Source organism: Sinocyclocheilus anshuiensis, unplaced genomic scaffold (assembly GCF_001515605.1).
Source record: "Sinocyclocheilus anshuiensis isolate Anshui unplaced genomic scaffold, SAMN03320099.WGS_v1.1 scaffold13, whole genome shotgun sequence".
NCBI lineage: Eukaryota > Metazoa > Chordata > Actinopteri > Cypriniformes > Cyprinidae > Sinocyclocheilus > Sinocyclocheilus anshuiensis.
The window spans coordinates 1,345,124-1,367,136 of NW_015538026.1; the positions used below are offsets into that span (position 1 = coordinate 1,345,124).

At 36.1% G+C, this 22,013-nt stretch overlaps 1 protein-coding gene across 1 annotated transcript; it reads left to right on the forward strand.

The window, feature by feature from the left end:
• The first annotated feature begins 59 nt into the window (after nt 1-59).
• On the forward strand, nt 60-20,435 carry LOC107679379 (dihydropyridine-sensitive L-type skeletal muscle calcium channel subunit alpha-1-like). Its single transcript, XM_016474901.1, has 45 exons — nt 60-486; nt 1,855-1,960; nt 3,473-3,612; nt 3,813-3,946; nt 4,631-4,783; nt 4,903-5,108; nt 5,778-5,881; nt 6,209-6,348; nt 6,488-6,572; nt 6,652-6,812; nt 7,028-7,253; nt 7,727-7,934; nt 8,012-8,132; nt 8,364-8,478; nt 9,410-9,506; nt 9,726-9,795; nt 10,153-10,285; nt 10,424-10,553; nt 10,642-10,701; nt 10,785-10,891; nt 11,705-11,792; nt 12,042-12,149; nt 12,237-12,289; nt 12,387-12,533; nt 12,640-12,841; nt 13,076-13,234; nt 13,877-13,987; nt 14,076-14,159; nt 14,694-14,741; nt 14,936-14,962; nt 15,074-15,199; nt 15,909-15,974; nt 16,090-16,181; nt 16,327-16,486; nt 16,602-16,729; nt 16,858-16,954; nt 17,466-17,568; nt 17,642-17,743; nt 17,838-17,965; nt 18,056-18,178; nt 18,270-18,490; nt 18,570-18,655; nt 19,530-19,615; nt 19,710-19,796; nt 19,911-20,435. The coding sequence occupies exons 1-45, from the start codon at nt 281-283 to the stop codon at nt 20,139-20,141; spliced, it is 5,565 nt and encodes a 1,854-aa protein (XP_016330387.1). The 5' UTR covers nt 60-280; the 3' UTR covers nt 20,142-20,435.
• The last annotated feature ends 1,578 nt before the right edge of the window (nt 20,436-22,013 follow it).

Genomic DNA, 22,013 nt, shown 5'->3' on the forward strand with positions numbered 1-22,013 from the left:
GCCCGTCTATATATATCCCTCAGAATGGGCCATCTGCGCCTAAATGCTCCCTACCCCTCCAATGCCTCCTTGTCTGGTGTAGGTTTGCAGCAGGGGCCAGGGCCAAGAAGGTACACTGTGCCTTCTCAGAGAGGGCGAGATGGTGGATGAAGCTTAGGACCATACTAAAGATCTGACCTGAACTTAAGAAGACCAAGGATTTGCTAAACTAGGAATCATTTCAGGTTTTGGCTCTTTTTTTTGTGGGAATTAAGAAGATTTCACGTTTAGGAGATCCAAAATGGAGTCAGGAGGTGGCGGCGGTGGTGGTGGGGTGGCAGCTTTGGCCTCGTTCATCATGAATGAAGACGAACTCAAGAGAAAGCAAAGGGAGAAACTCAAGAAACTGCAGGCCACAGGAGGAAACCCTCGACCTCCACGTTCCTTGTTCTTCTTCACGCTCAAAAACCCTTTCCGGAAGACCTGCATCAACATCGTGGAATGGAAGTATCCTTCAAACTTACATCCATTTTGTTTCCATAGTTTTAGACTGTGGTTTGATGTTTGTTTAGTTTTGAAGCATAATTGAGATGGGCATTATTTAGAAAGGCATCCATCCCCCAGAGAGCTGGTTTAGCATGCATGCCAGAAAAAGCACGCAACCATAACTCGGATCTGTTTTACTCAGCGTCTTATGTTCAACAAAACCAGATTGAGATATTTGCTCCATCTGTGAGGTGGAGAAAATAAAAACAGACACAGTTGTTTTTCATAATCCCCAGGTTTAGTGTGTCTTAAAGTGTGGAAATCTGTCTCAGTTGTGAACTGAAGGTGTTAAGCTTTTGTTATGCGTCAGACTCACCACGGTCATTTGGAAGCAGTTGGATCAGGTCTTTACACTGAAGATGATAAGGATGAACCCCAGCCTATTCACAGTCAGCAAATATACTATTAATAAGACTTCAAGCTAATGTTAATTGACTCAATTTACAGTTTTTATTTTTTTGGCTTCATAGGGTTTTTAGCTTTTAGATTGACCATTTTGTATATGTAAATATGATTAAATGCACTTTTGAAGACATTTGAATACTGTAAGAATCTTTAATAACAAGTTCCTAAATTCACAACAAGAATAAAAATCAACTGTGCTGCAGTTCAGAAAAAGTTGGAAGCGGCTTCTTAACTTGTGCTTTGAGACCACCCTTGAGACAAAACTGACATATACAGCAAACATTTGCTTTATGAAGTGAAACTTTCAGTTCCCGATTAGTTCATTCAGTAATTGTAATACAAATGTAAATCTGAATTGGAGATTGTCATGTAAAAGTGTTTTGGCTTTTGTACAGAGGTGAATAGGAAATGTAATTTTGGAGCTCTTTTTTTAATAGATGTATTTATACAGTTTAATGATATTCTGTCTGTGTACAGCTGTTGTGTGGGATCACTAGTTGACATGATGCTGAGCTGGCAGGGAAATTCTGATTCCACCCCCTAGTGGCAGAAATTCACTAATAATTACAGTTAGTTGGAGACTGCCAGTCATGTAGTTTAAACTGAAACAGCAATAATTGATGATTATAATATTTCTTACTGGACATGAAATCCTATATTTATTATATATTCTATCCTAGTAAATGTTTACACTGAGGTAAAACCATCTTTACTAGATGGCTTGTGTGTCATTGATTCTAATTTAGTTACTGACCAGATAACTACCCAAAATCTCTCTCGTTTCTTTAGTCACCAAAGCCACTTTTACTTGTATTTGGCACTGGGCGACTGTTAATTTTTGTTTAAATCTGATTTATGCAAATAATTTTCCAATGGTTGTTTTTGCCATGTCTACCCATTGTTTTCCTGAGCAGACTCCCTCAGACCCTTTGAAATCATTATCCTGCTAACTATCTTCGCTAACTGTGTAGCTCTGGCTGTGTTTCTTCCCATGCCCGAAGAGGACATCAACAACACCAACTTAACATTGGTGAGATGTTCTTAAACTACACTTACCATTGGAGAACATACATGTTAAAGGAATAATCTCTAAATACATGTCATTTGCAGTAATACATCAACTAATTTTGAAAACAAAAGTTACTGCAGGTAGCTACAAAAACATTATGGTACTGCAATTGCAAGGATGAACTGGATTAAAGGGATAGCTATGTCATATTAGACACACCTCATGGTGTGTTGCCAGAGAATCTGAGATACTTAAACATGTCCAAGATAAAGTGTTCAGATTGTTGCCTACTCAGGTTTTGGCCCTTGGGTTGTGAGAGGGACGTATTTGTTTTGAAACTGATACGTGTGCGCTAACATTTTCGCCCAGTTGGCGTTTGCACAGGACAAATTTGTGATTTGCATAAATAAGCTCTTATGAGTTTAAGTTAAATAGAATTATGGGTTTATATACAATGAATGCAATTTAGATCACGTTTTACAAACTAAAAATATACCATGCAGCAGGTGCTGTTTTGTGTCATGGGTTTTATATTTAGTCTTTGATTTGAGATGTGCATGTCCAAAGCTGCAAGTTTGGTGTTTATAAATACACTCAAATCTCAGAAGGGGATTTTCATGACGCATCTAATGAGAAATTAATATAGATTCTATTGACATGACTGTTCTGTTCCACATTGAGGGTCCACTGCACAATTGCAGTGGACACAGAACTTTGCTGTTCTGCTCTTTTTATATGTGTAACCTTTTTTGTTTCAGCTATATAAACACTTCTATAATGATAAATCCTCTTATTTCATGACTCAAGCTTTGACGGTATGTAGGTCACACACTCTTTCCACTAGCATGTGCAGTCATATTCTCCTCTCTCAGAACATAGAGTGTTATTACATTTCAGAGGGCACAAATCTGAGACCCACTCACTTATTTACTCCCCTGGGTTTAGTGACTTACGCCGGTGGGCCATCCATTCCTCAGATACTAAGTCATGAAACAGGAGCTGAGAGTGGGTCTCAGTAGACATGGTCAGAATGAGGTTGATATGGCCTGTTAGTGTAGAATGAGAGGCTGTGTGCTGTGTAAACATACTGATTAGATCCTCACTGCACATTGAGGACAGTCGTTTGGTTTGGCAAAATGTTAAGGTTCAGGTTTCAGTGGCACCTTGCACATATTTTTTTAGAACAAATGATCCATGCGATACAGTTGACAGTGTGTCGAAGCTGCTAAAAACCCTTCTAAGATATAAAGTAATTTTAGGATGTGGAAACTACAAAACATGAAGAACAAGAAAGTTGAAGAAAATGTCTTGTAGGTTATAAATTCTTAATGTTAAAATACTTTCTCCCAACCCAGCTTAATATGCAGATATGGGTCTGAATTCAAATAAATAAAGAACGAAATAAATGTTTTTTAACTCTGAATATGTATCTTGCAGTTCTCAGAATTGTGAGGGGGAAAAAGTCAGAATCGTCACTGTATCATGTTTTACACCCCATTAATCCCTCCTATAACATTGTTTGTTTCCTTGCAGGAGAGTCTGGAGTACATCTTCCTGGTCATTTTCACTCTTGAGTGCTTCCTAAAGATAGTAGCGTATGGGCTCCTGTTCCACGAGGGAGCCTATTTACGAAATTGTTGGAACATACTAGACTTTGTCATTGTGTTCATGGGGTAAGATGACATTTAAAATGTCCAGAAGTCATAAACAAAACACCCTGAAATGATTCCTAAAACTGTCCTGAACTCAATTCAACCATAGATTTTTTTTCTGTAGAGTTTGTGTAGTGTTAATAATACAATAAAAGCTGGCATTTTTTAAATGAATTGTTTCACATTTCTTAAATAATAGTTATTTTAAATTGCCTCCTCAGGCTCTTCACACTTGGTGTGGACACCATCAACACAATAGCAGGAGTTCCCAAAGAGAAAGGAGGAGGGTTTGATATGAAGGCTCTTAGAGCATTTCGAGTCTTGCGACCGCTGCGGCTCGTATCGGGAGTTCCCAGTAAGACTTTTAAGCACCACAAGTAGGGCAACATAGGACTTTAAAGCTAGGTCCTTAATATACCTTAATATATAACTTAATTTCTAACAAACTGAGGCAGTGTTGAGTGAAAACAGATTAAATAGGTGCTTACAGAAATGTATATGTGAACCTGGACCACAAAACCAGTTATAAGGGTCAATTCAAAATTAAGATTTATTTTAGATTTATACATCAATATAAATAAGCTTTCCATTGATGTATGGTTTGTTAGGATAGGACAATATTTGGCCGAGATATAACTATTTGAAAATCTGGAATCTGAGGGTGCAAAAATATCAAAATATTGAGAAAATTGGTTTTAAAGTTGTCCAAATGAAGTTCTTAGCAATGCATATTACTAATGAAAATGAAGTTTTAATATATTTACAGTAGGAAATTTACAAAATATCTTCATGGAACATGATCTTTACTTAATATCCTAATGATTTTTGGTATAAAAGAAAAATCTATAATTTTGACCCATACAATGTATTTTTGGCTATTGCTACAAATATACCCCAGCGACTTAAGACTGGTTTTGTGGTCCAGGGTCACATATATGTACACGCTTTGTTAACTGTCTTGTAAGATTACAATATAATCATGTCTTTGTCGAATGTTAAAAAAAGCTGGTTTGTTAAAAGTATATTTGTTGTCATCCAGGCCTCCAGGTGGTAATGAGCTCTATTCTGAAGTCCATGTTGCCCCTCTTCCACATTGCATTGCTGGTCTTCTTCATGGTCACCATTTATGCCATTATGGGTTTGGAGCTGTTCAAGTGTAAAATGCACAAGACATGTTACTACCAGGGCACTAGTGAGTCTACTAGTGAGACATCAAGCATATAAAGTGAATCTCATAACTGAAAACAAGTTTTAGATATGTAAAATAAATTAATCAGTAATCAAGATCAATGTTTTCAACCTCTGTTTCAGATATCATTGCCATCAGGGAGAATGAGAAGCCATCGCCCTGTGCTCAGGCTGGACACGGGCGCCGCTGCACCATCAATGGCACTGAATGTCGGGCAGGTTGGCCTGGTCCCAATTTTGGCATCACCCATTTTGACAACTTTGGCTTTGCCATGCTCACAGTCTTTCAGAGTATCACACTGGAGAGCTGGACTGATGTGCTCTACTGGGTAATTACTTATGGGCATGACAATCCCCCTCTTTACTATCTTGTGGAGAGGCCAGAAGACAAATATTTGTTTATATTATCAGGCAATAATTAAACTTCTCTATGCTAAAGTGAAATCATTACTGATAGGCTACTATTAATGTATCCATCAGTATAGACTATATATAATACAATTAAATTATGCTGATATTCAGACCAACAGGATAACAAGGCTGATATTAGTTTTACACAACAGTTCAATAGACAAAAAATGACAATAGACAACCATATATGACCTCGCATATTATGCAGCATCTCGCACATGACATAGTGTCCTAGAAATCTGCGCTCAAGTTAAAAGAAATTAATTTTGTTTTAAATGGCATCTCTTTTTTTAAGGTAATAACATGTGTGAAAGACCCCTTAGCTCTTGCGCGTCTCCAGGAAATACACAGAAGTAGTGTTGCATTCCTGAACGAGTCAGTGTGTTTGAACTAATTTGGTTTAATGACTCATTCATAAAAACAGCCACTTTCGCCACCTACTAGTGCATGTAAACTGCAGAAAGAGAAAAATCCCCACCAATAATGCACAGAGTGACAGTTTGTCTATATAGAGCAAGATTTTTGGAACAAATTCAAAATTCATGTTTGTCAAAATCAAATATATTAGTGATGATTTGATCTTTTAGATTAATGATGCCATGGGGAATGACTGGCCCTGGATCTACTTCTTCACTCTGATGCTTCTGGGCTCCTTCTTCATCCTGAACCTCGTCCTTGGAGTACTGAGCGGGTATTAGCTTGAGCTACGTTTTTAATAAAAAGTTTTAATACTAACTGCTTATTATCTACTTAAAGTTTGGTCAACAAGTTTGGAAGTGTGAGATAAACTAAAACACAATTGTACATGTTTTTTTTATTATTATTTCATCTAAATGCACTCTAGCTGGATGAGTCTACTGAATGGTTTATGGGACACAGATCTGTTCAATCAACTTAAATGACTCACCTTACTGAGAGTCATAGAAATACAAGAACATCACATGACCAGGAAGCCATTTCAGCAAACTCAACTTCATTGTTAAGTGGCCTAACTGAGAAGAGTTTTTCCTTTATGCAGGGAGTTTACTAAGGAAAGGGAGAAGTCACGGTCACGAGGAGAGTACCAAAAGCTACGAGAGCGACAACAAATGGATGAGGATCTGGAAGGTTACATGGAATGGATCACTCATGCTGAAGTTATGGATGGAGATTATGAGGGTAATGGTGCTACTACAGTCCTCTGTCTGTCTCTCTCTATATCTGATGTCATTCGAATGAAAATTTCAATGTATGTATATTTGATAAAAAGCACAGGAACTGCATCTTTAAAGTTTCTCACTACTTTGATACTCTCCAGCACTTCTTCTTCTTAGAAAGAACACTGATTCAGAGACAGACAGTTTGTACAAGATGGAGGGGATCAACAGGGTGATCTATTTCTAGTGAGTGTGCAATTAATAACAAAAATATGCATCATGATTTAACCGAAGACTGATTTTTCATTTACTGTGTAATCCGCAGCCGTCTCGCACGCCGCTGGAACATTGTTTTACGGAGGAAGTGTCATGTTTGGGTCAAATCTAAATTCTTCAACTGGTGGGTTCTCCTTGTTGTGTTACTCAACACTCTGGTCATTGCGACGGAGCATCATAACCAGACTGAGGGGTTAACAAGTTTTCAAGGTCCGTTCCATTAAGCAATACATTACAATACATTAAGCAATACAAGATTCCCAACTCCTATTTATTATTTTAAACGTTTTTTTTTTTTTTTGGTTGTTTTAAGGAATCTTTAAAAATATAATGATTCAACAGAATCCTTCATAATTCTATAGATTTTTATATATATATATTGGCGAATGAAGTAAGATCTTGATGAGTCTTGGTCCTGTTTGCAGACACTGCCAATATAATCCTGCTCGCCTGTTTCACGATTGAGATGGTTATGAAAATGTATGCGTTTGGTCTGAGAGCCTACTTTATGTCCATCTTCAACCGATTTGACTGCTTTGTGGTCACGATCGGAATACTGGAGATCATCCTGGTCGTGTCAAACATCATGACACCACTGGGGATCTCTGTGATGAGGTGTATACGTCTCCTACGCTTATTCAAGATCACAAGGTACGTTCATTTATTTAAACCTCATTTATTTAATACATCATTTATTTAATACATCATTTCCAAATCTTACTACCATCTGTCTTAACTTTTCAACTTCCTTATTTCCCTGCAACAAATCACAAGAACTGTTACTCTGAAGTAATGAGAAGAGTGCCTTATTAGTCCAACTAATATCTTACTACTACTTACTAGTCTAAGGAGTGTATTTTCGGCTTTTGCACAGGAACTTTCTCTGTGATTTTAAAATATTTATTAAATAAATATTTAAAAACATGTATTGATTTGTATTTTTTTTGTTAAATGTTGTTCATTTTTATTTATATAATTAATTTTATTTATTCATTCATTCATTTTATTTTTATTTTATTTTATTGTTTATTTATTTTATTTTATTTTTTACAGTAAATGACCTCTCATACACAAAATTCATGTTTCCTACACCAACACTGTTGTTTCCTCTCATGGGTCTTTAGGTACTGGACATCACTTAATAACTTAGTGGCATCCTTACTCAACTCAGTGAAATCCATTGCCTCCCTACTCCTGCTCCTCTTCCTCTTCATTGTCATCTTCTCCCTCCTGGGTATGCAGGTGTTTGGTGGGAAATTCAACTTCCCTGACAGAGTGATTCAGCGCAGTAACTTTGACAACTTCCCACAGGCCCTCATCAGTGTGTTTCAGGTACTCCACTTGCAGTTTTAGTGAAATTGTGCTCTGACAACGGAAGCTGTTTATGTGACATTGGGCTTCATTATCAGGTCCTAACTGGCGAGGAGTGGGACTCGATTATGTACAATGGAATCATGGCTCATGGTGGACCTCAATCACCAGGAATTCTTGTCAGCATTTACTTCATAATTCTGTATATCTGTGGAAATTGTATCCTTTTGAAGCATATGTCATTATTTTCATGTCCCTGTTAATTTGTCCGAACTGATTAGAGATGATAAATGGGAATTAAGTATGCTTAAAAGAATATAGCAAAGCACTTAATCTAAAAGAAACATTTGCCATTGTTTCTGCTTCTAAGTGCGAAGTATTTCAGAACCAATCATGTTGTATTGTTGTGATGAGGCTGTTTGGACTTTTCCTTAGCAGGCTGTTGATTAGTCGTTCTCTTGAATGTGTTCTTGGCTATCGCTGTGGACAATCTAGCTGAGGCTGAGAGTCTGACAGCAGCACAGAAAGAGAAAGCAGAGGAGAAAGCCCGAAGGAAACTCATGAGGTAAAAGAACATCTAATTAATACTTTTATCTCAGCAAGGGTGCATTAATCTGATCAAAAGTCATATTTATTATGTAACAAAAGATTTCAAATATATGCTGTTCTTTTGAGCTCTTCATCATAGAGTCCTAAAAAATGTTGTTTCCACAAAAATATTAAGCAGTACATCGATAATAAGTGGAAATGTTTCCTGAGCATCAAATCAGCATATTACTCTGTAAAAAAAAATCCGTAAAATTTATGGTAAAAAAAACGGCAGCTGTGGTTGCCGGAATTTTACCGTAAAAAATACGGTAGCAATATTTTAGGTTTTAACTTAAATTTACAGTTAAATACCGTAATTTCATTAACTGATATAATGTTAATATACCAACCTATTGAAGTACTGAAATCTGTTTTGTACCTTTGTAATACACTGATAACCAAATTAATAAATTATAGGCCTACGGTCTTTTTCACTTTCAAAAACGGTATACTACCATAAAATTATATGTAATGTCCAATACAGATTTTCACCGTATATAGTAGGGAGATTTACCATTAACCATTTAACAGGTTTTTACTGTAGCATTTTTACAGTCTTTTACCATTACATTCATGGTCATTTTTTACAGTGAATTATTTCTGAAGGACCATGTGACACTGAAGATTGGCATAATGATGCAGAAAATTCAGCTTGGTCATCACAGAAATAAATTACATTTTAAAATATATATAAAACAGAAACAGTTATTTTAGATTGTGATAATATTTCACAATTTTACTATTTTTAATTGTTTATGTTTGAGCAAATAAATTCAGCCTTGGTGAGCATAAGAGACTTCTTTCAAAAACATTAAAAAAAATCTTACTGACCCCAATCTTTTGAATGGTAGTGTATTTGCATATCTATATATTACTAAACAACATTTTGACTTATTTATTCAAATAAGAACATTGCCAGAGAAAAGTGAGGAGGAGAAGGCCCTGATGGCTAAGAGACTAATGGAGTCCAGGTCAAAAACGGAGGGAATGCCCACCACAGCAAAGGTATGGCCGACACGAAAGAGCTCACTGTGCTTATTTTAGATAAACCTACTGCAATACTTTGACTAGTTGGCCTTGTGTCTAGCACTATCAGGATGATCCACCGCATCGGGTCTTCAGTCAATCACATCACATTTTAGGCTCTGGCGCTAGCTTATTGTTTGCTAAATAAACAAAATGTAAACCAGTTTCATCATGTTTTTGTCATGTTTTTGTCTCCAGCTCAAGATAGATGAGTTTGAATCAAATGTTAATGAAGTGAAAGACCCCTTCCCTCCTGCAGACTTTCCAGGTAAGGCTAAAGAGTTTAAATATCAACTGAGGGCTCTGCACTCCATAAAATGCTGGCTCAGACCTCACAGTACATCTCGAAACATGTAAAGGAAGAAGTTCAAAGATAGCTGATCTGTTATAAGTAAAATGTATTATTAGCTCCAGCTTCCAAGCTCATTTGTGGAGCGCATTTTAAACCACATGGCTGGCTATTTTTATTTGATTTTCGAGCTGTGCAAAATTAAATTAGCTTCACAGCATAAACGGCTTCATGATCAATGCTAATCCAAATAAATCTTATTTCACACAAGTAGATCACAAATGAAAGCATAGTATTTTTGAGTTGATCAAGCTGTAATCCTTCTCTCCTGCTCAGGTGATGATGAGGAAGAGGAACCAGAGATCCCAATCAGCCCCAGACCCAGACCCATGGCCGACCTGCAGCTCAAGGAGACAGTGGTTCCTATGCCTGAGGCCAGCTCCTTCTTCATCTTTGGCCCACAGAACAAGTGAGGCTTTATGCCCTGATTTATAATACCATGCAGACCACTAAAATTAAATTTAGAACTAGACTTTAATTGTGCCTAACAAATGGCCGCAAAATGATTTACTGTTGCTGTCTGATAACTGATGCTGTCTGTCGAAAGGTTCCGGAAGCTTTGCCACAGGATCATCAACCACACGACCTTCACCAACATCATCCTCCTCTTCATCCTCCTCAGCAGTATCTCCCTGGCTGCTGAAGACCCCATCGACCCCCATTCATTCCGAAACAAGGTGGCAAAAACTTTGATTATTGTATTGCTTTTTTAACTGAACTATTAGTTATCCGTTAAAAATTTACATTCACTAATTCCTTTCACAGGTCTTGGCCTATGCCGATATTGTCTTTACGACTGTCTTCACCATTGAAATTGTGCTGAAGGTAATGTGATCGTCAACTTGATGTTACTTTCAGATTTGTGGTTTGGCTGACATTTAATTTAGCACTGACCTGTGCATTTTTAGATGACGGTTTATGGAGCGTTCCTGCATACTGGCTCTTTCTGCCGAAACTCCTTCAACATTTTGGATCTCATTGTTGTGGGTGTTTCCCTCTTGTCCATGGGCATGGAGTAAGTTCAATAATATTTTATGTTGTTTCAGTTTTTTAGTATACATTACCCATCATATTAATGCTTTGACAAGATTATTTTTATCTTCCACAAGGAATATATCAATTACAAAGACAACCTATTAAATAAAAAATATCAGTTAACTGTTCTCACACATGCATTATTCCACTGATGAACACCTACAGCATTTTTGTACGTAATTCAATATGTACAAACAGTGTGTGAACATATGTGTGAACAGCATAGTCCAATTAGCAAACAAATGACTCTTAAGAGCCAGTTCTTTTCAGTGAATTAAAAACACATAGCACAACCAAATGTAGTTCAGACGATTCTTGAATAAATGACTCTTATGAGCCAGTCCTTTACAGTGAATCAAAAATATTTAGCCCGACTAATGTACAGTAGTCCAAGTGAGTCTCAAATCCATTCAGCTCGTTGAGTGTAGTCCAACCGATTCCTGAATGAATGACCCTTGTGAGCCTGTTCTTTTCAATGAATCAAAAACACATAGTGCAACCAATACAGTTCAAACTTTTCTTGATTGAATGACTCTTATTAGTCAGTTCTTTTTAGTCAGTCAAAAACATAATGCTCGACCTGTGTATTCCCATTTGAGAATGAATGATTCTTATGAGCATGTTCAGTGAATCAAAAACATATAGAGCGTCCAATGTAAAGAAACACATTGTGAGATTTGTTGGTAGTACTTTCTAAAACAGAAATGAAATTAATCATACAAGTTAATATTTTTGTAAGTTTTAATTAAAATACAGTCAAGGCCACTAACTGAATTGCATTATTGGATTGCAGGTCAAGTACCATCTCAGTGGTGAAGATTCTCAGGGTGTTGAGGGTACTAAGACCTCTAAGGGCCATCAACAGAGCCAAAGGGTTAAAGGTGGGTATGCATTCAGCATCTTAATGAAAAAGCTGCTTTGATTTGTGATGTAGCATTTGTCTGTGTATTTAAATATGGATAGCTGCCATTGAAACTATAGTTTATATAGTATAGTATAGTATAGTATAGTATATAGTATAAAGTATACTGAGGACTTTTCGAAAGCTACTATTATATGGTTGGTTTTGGGCCAATCTTCAAAGCATGATACAAATTAGGCACTAAATATACTCAAATTTTCATCTCCAGCACGTGGTCCAGTGTATGTTTGTGGCCATAAAGACCATTGGTAATATTGTCCTGGTCACCATGCTCTTAGACTTCATGTTTTCCTGCATTGGAGTGCAGCTCTTCAAGGTGAGACAACCACCGTAATGTGCTTTAAAACCTTGCATTTTAAAATGGAGGAAGTGACTGTATGCTAAATGTATTACCTTTATTTAGGGCAAATTGTACTCTTGTACAGACCCCCTTCAAATGACAGCAGAGGAGTGTCAGTGAGTATTTTTAGCCAGATTTCCTTAAATGTTGTGCTTTTTCCTCTGAATGTTGCTGCTGGTATGTATCTAAAACATTGCTTTTGGTTGTTCTTAGGGGAACATTTTTAAAGTATGTGCAAAACTCTCTTCATGACATGGAGGTCCATCAGCGCAAGTGGGTCAACAGCGATTTCAACTTTGACAATGTGCTGAACGGCATACTGGCTCTCTTCACCATCTCCACATTTGAGGGCTGGCCAGAGTGAGTTTGTGAAAATCTCATCCTATTTTTTTTATCTTCTTTTAACATTGTTTCATCAGTCAAGAACATGTTTCACACAAAACCTTCCTTCACTCACCTTCAACAGGATCCTATATAGGGCTATAGACTCAAATGCAGTAGACACAGGCCCTTTGTACAATAACCGGGTGGGCATCTCCATATTCTTTATCATCTACATCATCATCATCGCCTTCTTCATGATGAACATCTTTGTGGGCTTCGTCATCGTCACTTTCCAAAAACAAGGAGAGCAGGAATACAAGAACTGCGAGCTGGACAAAAACCAGGTAACCAGTGTGGTCTTTAATGTTCTTCACATGCAATTTGTGTGTATATTGAACGATAAAAGTTAAACAAAATATCCTTTTTACAGTATACTGTATATCAACATTTCAAATACCTGGTTTAACTCTACTTTTATTGTATATACAGTATCTATCAGGTTTATGATGCTAATGCAACTGGGCTTACTGTGCTGTCATTTTATAATCATCTTCTCTTGCCGTCTCACCCCTCACCAGCGTCAGTGTGTACAGTATGCACTGAAAGCAAGGCCCCTTAAATGCTACATCCCGAAGAACCCGCACCAGTACCGTGTGTGGTACTTTGTGACCTCCTGTTACTTTGAGTATCTCATGTTCTTTCTCATCATGCTCAACACGCTGTGTCTTGGAATGCAGGTAAGCAGTTAAATAGCAGTTACCGTTAATTACAGCTAATGATATTCACTACTGTTCAAAAGTTTGGGGTCAGGGAGATTTATTTAAAGAAATTAATACTTTTATTCGGCAAGGATGCATTAAATTGATCAAAAGAGGCGGTAAAGTCATTAATAATATTACAAAACACTTTAAAATATATTAAAATAGAAAACAATTGTATTTGTAACAATTTTAATAATATTTCACAATATTGCTGTATTTTTGATCAAATAAATGCAGCCTTGATGATCATAAGAAACTTCCTTCTAAACATTAAAAAAATCTGATTTTGAGTGGTAGTCTAATTCAGACAATATTTGGCTTTTTGGGGGGGGGGTCTTTTTTGGGGGGATTTTGCATATATACCGTATTGATTATTTTCCATTATTTCAGTAAATATTATGTAATTTTATTGCTGCATGTAATATTATTTTTCATTAAATTTATATTGCCTTTAAAAACCTTAACATTTACCACTGTTTTCAAGCCAATAAAGTAAAGCTTAATCCCATTCAGTCAGTATGTTAGTCAGAACAGTGTTCAGTCTGTATAATAGTTTATAAAACAATTTCAAAATGGCTGCTTTGTTAATCTGTTGTCTCTCTTCTCTCTGTGGTACAGCACTGCAACCAGTCCGATCACATAACCAAACTCTCTGACACTCTCAACCTCATCTTCACTGTCCTGTTCACTGGCGAGATGATCGTCAAACTCATTGCATTCAAAGCAAAGGTACTCCTGCTTCCTCCATATAAAACTGTGTAAGAAGATGTACTCTATTTTATGACATTATTGGTATTCTGTGTGTGTCTTGACACAGGGTTACTTTGGAGATCCTTGGAATGTGTTTGATTTCGTCATCGTGGTCGGTAGTATTGTTGACGTGGTCCTCAGTGAGGTTGATGTGAGTATGACAATAATTTAAGACTCCACACTTACGTCAAAATATTGTCAGTGTGATTTATATGTTGTGTAAATGTCTTTACAAAAGCGAAAGCATTTCAAATGGCGACCAACAATGGCTTGTATTTTAAACCCGTATTTAGCGATACATGAAGCACAGACCACAGCAAGCAGTCAATGTCAGCATTAGTGCACAGGAGGTACCGATTTCATCAGATCCAGCTTAGTATTCTTCTCATTCAACCAACTTCACTCATCAGTGGCCATTGATGGGCTCATTTTCATGATTCATTTCACATGTTAATGAACCACCCTCTTTCCATCTCTCACAGCTGCTTAATACACACCGCTCCACATCTCCAAGAGTGATTTGATGCACTTTTTATTGTCTATATAAATAACCACTTGTTTTGGAAGTGTGATCCATAATTTTGATGTTATGTTGACGTTTGTCTCTGATTCACAAGATGCATTTCCGTTTCTATGATCGTCATCTCTCATCCATCACCCTGACTTCTCATCTCTCTGTTCTCAGGCTGCGCTGGAGGCCAGTGGAGGACTGTGGTGTCTACATGGTTGTGCTGTAAATATCATTCTGCACTGCATGGGACAGACTCTGCTTACATTATCATTTTTTAGAAGCTTAAATGTCCACAAATAAGCATCATACCACATTATGGTGTTGCTATTTTGCTTTATATGATATTATATGCTATTACATTGTATTATATTGCATGACTGATGGAAAAGAGTGAAAAGAGTCTATTCTTTTTTCAGGAAGTGAATCCAATGCAGGCAATAGCTGTAAGTACATTATCCTGGTTTGTTTTTTCTTTTTAAACACTTAAAAAAGGGCAACTTTTCATATTTATAGGTGGAACTAAATATTTCTCTCATAATTTTACTCATTTATAGGATGCAGAAAATGTCAGAGTTTCCATCACGTTCTTCCGGCTGTTCCGTGTGCTGCGTCTCATTAAACTGCTCAATCGTTCAGAGGGGATCAGGAACCTTCTGTGGACCTTTATTAAGTCCTTCCAGGTCAGACAAGATAGTTACACATCACATCTCCGTGACAAAAGAAAATGAAATGATTAATAATGGCTAGTTAAAAATATATAAGGATCATCCGAATGTATTAATTTAATTAAAAAAAATTTTTTTTTTTAACTTTTGTTAAGTTTTGTTTTGTTTTAGTTTAGTTTAGTTTAGTTTAATTTGTTTGTTTGTTTTAATTTAATTTAAGTTTAGTTTTGTTTTAATTTAATTTTAGTTTAGTTTAGTTTTGTTTTAATTTAAGTTTAGTTTAGTTTAGTTTAGTTTAGTTTAGTTTAGTTTAGTTTAGTTTAGTTTAGTTTAGTTTAGTTTAGTTTAGTTTAGTTTAGTTTAGTTTAGTTTAGTTATGTTATGTTATGTTATGTTATGTTATGTTATGTTATGTTGAGTTTTGTTTTAGTTTAGTTTTGTTTTGTTTGTTTCAATTTAATTTAAGTTTTGTTTAGTTTTGTTTTAATTTAATTTTAGTTTTGTTTAGTTTAGTTTTGATTTAAGTTTAGTTTAGTTTAGTTTAGATTAGATTAGATTAGATTAGATTAGATTTAATTTAGTTTTGTTTTGTTTTATTTTATTTTATTTTTTTTGTAATTTAATTTAATTTTTTAATTTAATTTAATTTAATTTTTTAATGAAAAGTGCTTTAGCTTTAACTGAGTGTATCTTACAGTATATGATGTTGTGTTTCCTGCTTCAGGCACTGCCTCATGTGGCTCTTCTCATTGTCATGCTCTTCTTCATCTATGCTGTCATAGGGATGCAGGTGAGCTTCACTTACCTTGTTTCCTTCATTTGTTTAAATTTCCTGTAGTTGCTCTCATTCTTGTTACCTTATTCTACAATTCGTTCTTCCTCTCTCTTTCTCTTTCTCTTTATAGATGTTTGGGAAAGTTGCTCTGGTCGATGGTACAGAGATTAACCGCAACAACAACTTCCAAACTTTCCCTCAAGCTGTATTGGTATTGTTCCGGTGAGTCAACAATGTACTGAGAGAAATAATTTTTTGCTTGTTTGTTCTCTAATAAAAGTCATTCTTTGCAAACTTGAGAGCTCATATAGTGCAACTCTATTTTTAGTCGAATAATCATGTAATTGATGAATGTGTGGGTTCACAGTGTTGCCACTGGAGAGCAGTGGCCTAAAATCATGCTGGCATCTATGTACGGGAAGCTCTGTGACCCCAAATCAGACTACGGCCCTGGAGAGGAGTATACCTGCGGCTCCAGCATCGCTGTCTTCTACTTCCTCAGCTTTTACATGCTGTGTGCATTTTTGGTAAGCAAATATGAGGATCTTGTAGTTTACACATGGTAAACTTGGAAATCAGCTCAGAATACAGGATCCGACATTGCTGTTTGTTTTAGAAGCTAAATCATTATCTTCCTGGTAGATTATCAATTTGTTTGTGGCTGTCATTATGGACAATTTTGATTACCTCACTCACGATTGGTCAATCCTTGGCCCACATCACCTGGATGAGTTCAAGAAGATCTGGGCAGAGTATGACCCTGAAGCAACGTGAGTTAAAGCACACAAGGCTCCAATGCCAGTGTCATCTTATCCTGTAGCTCTGTGCTTCTTGGATATTTATTTTATGATTTGCCCTAAGACATAATAAAGTACACTGCCTTCTGTCTTTATAAAAGGGGACGAATCAAACATCTGGATGTAGTTACTCTCCTGCGGAGGATTCAACCACCGCTGGGTTTTGGTAAATTTTGTCCCCACCGCTCAGCATGTAAGGTAAGACAATTGGCATTTATTTGTTTTGTTTTTTTTGGTTTCTGTTAAAAGTAAACTAGTGTTCAGAAGTTTTGGGGTTGGTAAGAAATTTTTATGTTTTTTTTTTTTATGCTCACCAAGGCTGCATTTTATTTGATCAAAAATACAGTAAAAACAGGAATATTGTGAAATATTATTACAATTTAAAACAACTGTTTTGTATTTGAATATATTTTAAAATGTAATTTATTCCTGATGGCAAATCTGAATTTTGAGCAGCCATTACTACAGTCTTCAGTGTCACATGATCCTTCAGAAATCATTCTAATATGCTGATTTGCTGCTCAAGAAACATTTCATATTATCAACAACAATGTAAACAGTACAATTAAAAATTGGAATTTAAAATTTTAATTTAGATCAATTCAGTGCATCCAAGACTTAATTTTAAAAAAGTACTGATCCAAAATTTTTGATCAGTAGTGTATTTCAGTGAATATTTTAAATCTGTATTTGTGAACTTCCACCTCAGCGCCTGATTTCCATGAACATGCCGCTGAACAGCGACGGCACAGTGACCTTCAACGCCACACTCTTCGCATTGGTCAGAACAGCTTTGAAAATCAAAACTGAAGGTGTGTAATTAAGATCAAATTCAATTAGCAGTTTATTTCGCAGCATAGTATTTAATTTACGTTTTTCTGTTAGGAAACTTTGAGCAGGCCAATGAGGAGCTGAGAGCCATCATTAAGTCAATCTGGAAGAGGACCAGTATGAAGTTGTTGGACCAGGTCATTCCGCCCATTGGAGGTGAGATAGCTGCGATGATAGTCATTTATGTTTAAATAACAAGTTTTTTAAATACAATCCATGTCTGACTGTAATGTCATTTTATTGGCTGTAGAGGATGAAGTCACTGTTGGAAAGTTCTATGCAACCTTCCTGATTCAGGAACACTTCCGCAAGTTTATGAAGCGGCAGGCGGAATACTACGGTTACAGGCCCACCAAGAAGAACGCTGATGAGATTAAGGTGCACTTTATGATAAATGTTTGTAGTAACTATCATAAAAAGGACACTTTTCTAGCAAAATACTAATAAGACTTCCGTCTGACTTTGCAGGCAGGTCTGCGCAGCATCGAGGAGGAAGCAGCACCTGAGCTGCACAGGGCCATCTCAGGTGACCTGATCGCTGAGGATGAGATGAAGCGTGCCATGGAGGCCGGAGAGGAGGGCATCTACAGGGTCTGCACTGAAGCATCTTCATAAGGAAATAGATAAATGTAGACTAAGCCGTCCATTCAGACTTACAGTCTCTGTGTCTCTATCTATGCAGCGGACAGGAGGTCTGTTTGGACTGAACAGAGACCCCTTCTCCTCTGAGCCCAGCAGCCCTCTCTCCACACAGGTGACCAGCCAGAGGCCCCTGCAGTTTGTGGAGACTCGTCTGGAGGATGTAGAGTCACCTCCAGACTCCGTCTTCCTCCCGAACACTGAGTTCTTCCCTGATAACATGCCAGCAACCAACACCAATAACAATGCCAACTTCAGTGAAGAGTGAGTGGATAACTATAATGAAAAATGCACTTAATGTGTATCTGTAAAGGTCACAATGCTCATTTGATGCTGTTTTTAGTATGTCATCCAGGTTTACATTTGAAAGCGAGTCACTGTCAGCTGCTGCAACCAGAAACTATTCATACGAGGACATAAGTGAAAAGAGTAGGTGATCGAGGAAAAAAATGAAATAAAGAATAAACAAATTTATATTTTCTTTTTTTTTCATTAGAAAAATGTTATCTTTTATTAGAAGTCATAAGATTTTTTTCTTTTTAATTGTGATATTGTTTTCAGGTCAATTAAGCATTTTATTAAATTATATACTCAACTTTACTGTAATTCAGTCATTTATTTTACATTATTACATTGAAAAAAACTGATTTACTTTTTTATTAAATGTTATTAATTTTAAATACATTTTTATTTAAAGGCACTCTAACAAATGCCACCATATACATTACTGTTCAAAAGTTTGGGCTCAATATAATTTTTTTTTAAAGAAATGAATACTTTTATTTAGCAAGGATGCATTAAATTGATCAAAAGTGACAGTAAAGACATTGTAATGTTACAACATATTTATATTTCAAATAAATGCTGTTCTTTTGATCTTTGTATTCATCAAAGAATCCTGAAAATCATGTTTTTACTGTACTGTACTGTAAAAATATTAAAGCAGCACAACTGTTTAAGAATAATTTGCATATTAGAATGATTTCTGAAGGATCATGTGACACTGAAGACTAGAATAATGACTGCTGAAAATTCAGCTTCACATCACAGGAAAAAATTACATTTTAAAATCAATTAAAATGGAAAACATTTTCATTTGTAAAAATATTCTACAATATTACTGTTTTTACTGTATTTTTGATCAAATAAATGCAGCCTTTGTGAGCATAAAAGACTTATATTATAATCTATCAAGCCATTTATAATCATTTCACCATGAAAAAATCCAGTTGATAATAATCATAATGACAGTAATCTACACACTTTATTGTATAAATGACATTATTTCTTGTGCAACCAATAGGAGACTCCAGTTTGTATGTGGGCGGGGCCTCAAGCGCTGATGACAGACGGCTGTCAGATTTCACTGTGAGGACTGATATCACACAGGTGTGGACAGGTGTCACATTTCCTGAGCTAAACACTGTCCAGTGACTACTTGATATTCCTCTCTGACTCCTCCGTGTGTGTCTGACTCTCTCAGTTCCCCTATAACCCCTCATATGGAGTGTCAAAGAACCAGAGAGAAGCAACAGAAGCTTCACCAGCCACCGACAAACTCATTCAGCAGGTAAAATGCCCCAGGCCACATCTCATGTACTTAACATTCATTCCGTACCTTCTGAGGAAAGACTATTGTATAAAATACTATAATAAATACTATGTATTTTGCATGAATCCTCAGGCACTGAGAGACGGTGGTCTAGACTCCTTGGCTGAGGACCCACAGTTTGTATTTGTGACTAGGAAAGAGCTGGCAGAAGCCATTAATATTGGCGTGGAGGATATGGAGGGCATGGCTCAGAGTATTGTTAACGGGCAGAGCGGCAAGGTAACAAAACGTAAACGCCGTCCCATCCCAATTCCACCCGGCACCAAGTCAACCAAACCCAAGGAAAACACTAGTGCGGTGTAGTAACACACTGAGAGACATTCAGCAAATTCATAAGACGTCATCAGCCTAAGTCTTCTGCCATTGTCCAAAATCACTTACTTCAGTTTATGAACAGGTAGTGCACTTGTTGATTTGAAGGGTACTTTTTTCAAAGATGGTAAGAGAAATAACATAAAAAAAGGACGCCTGTCTGAACAACGTTACTGCTATTTATATGAAGTCAGGTGATTTTTATTTCTGATGGCTGTTCTGATTTAGGACTTATTTTTTGGTGACTGAATTTACCAAACATCCTCAATAAATTTGTTCACACTCTGTTCTGTGAACATTTACAGTTGAGTGAGTTACATAACACTGACAAATGCCTAAAAACTTTGTAATCTGTGGACATAGAGCCACAAAGGCAAGTCTTTTCTTTGGTTTGTCTGCCACATGTACCTGTGGTAAAATACTGAATGGAAGAATTATCATCCTGACATCTTGTTTACAAGAAAATATTTGGCAGATTTTAAAGAAGAAATTTAGAAGAAAAAAAACATACTGTATACATAAAACATACTGGTCCTAAAAATAAATTAGATTTTGTTTCATTTTCATTTCATTTTTTATCTAATTTAAATGGAAAATGTGTTTTTATATTTACTCACTTAGCAAATGCTTTTATCCAAAGTGACTTACAAAAGAGGCAGGAAGGGCTTATAATGTCCAATAAAGGCTTAATGAAATGATTTTTATTTGCAAATTGAAGTACATATTCATATGTTTCACATGAGCCTTTACATTCTTCAAAAGAATCTTCCTCAGTCCTCATAATGGGATTGAAAATGAAATGTCGGCCATTGGCTTATACATGGAGAAACTTCCCCTTTTTTCTGGAGTATGCAAAGGATAAAGGATTGTTTTTTATTATTATTTTTTTTTTTCATTTAACGGCTTGTATATTTGTTGTATAGTACAGCTGAGATGGATATAGGACAGTGGGAATGGGATCAGTGCGTGATGCAGGCTGGATTTAAATTGTGTCCCCATGAGAATGACTTTTTTTTTGTGTGTGCACTACCCACAGCCACTGACACATTTTTTGGGCTAGAGGAGTTTTCTAGGGACATTAGATGTAGACATTTACATGTAAAGCATGCACAGCAAAAATAGTGCCGATACTTGACTAAAATAACACTGAAACGTAAAAAAAAACAAAAAAAAAAACTATTGCTCTAGAAGTTTTTCACTGAGCAACAATGTACCTGTTTTTTTAATCTTCTCAATGTAGCAGCAGAAGTCCTCAAATAAAATAATTTTGCTTGTGACTTCACTGAATATTGCAAAGTTGCACCTTTTCAAAGTATAGCTGAACTTTAAAAGAATGTGTTGACCGATGCCACAGATAGACGTCTTAAAGCTGTATTTTCTCTTGTATAATGTCTGATCTGTCACTTCTGTTCAGCACATTTTTATATTTCATTGCAAAGTACAAAATTTTGTTGATGGATTTGGGTTGTTTAGATACACACGTTTTCCCTTTCCACCTCAGCCTGTGTGTGTCTTGCAAATGAATATGTAATGAAGTTAAAAGTGCAATTTAATAAACATGAAAGAGATGTTCACATTTTTCTTGGGATATGGGATTTACAGTCCTCTCTAGTCATTTAGATTCATATTGTGTTATATAAATTATCTGGAAAATATGCAAATAATTTAATAAAATACATTTAATATTAACACAAAAAATAAATGATATTAATTCACTGTTTTTCAAATAAGAGCACAGTAATAATTACATTTTAATTTTACTGAATAGCTTTAATATTAATATAACTGTCCTGTGACTCTATTATTGAGCTTTACATCTATATTAAATTTGCCTGTGGGCACATACAGATGAAGTGCAACTGC

Excerpts from the sequence above, each read along its gene's own strand:
- LOC107679379 (XM_016474901.1), top strand. The coding sequence starts at position 281 with ATGGAGTCAGGAGGTGGCGGCGGTGGTGGTGGGGTGGCAGCTTTGGCC. Across the intron at positions 6,813-7,027 it reads GGGGTTAACAAGTTTTCAAG|ACACTGCCAATATAATCCTG; the intron begins GTCCGTTCCATT and ends TCCTGTTTGCAG. Across the intron at positions 16,182-16,326 it reads GCTGTATTGGTATTGTTCCG|TGTTGCCACTGGAGAGCAGT; the intron begins GTGAGTCAACAA and ends GTGGGTTCACAG.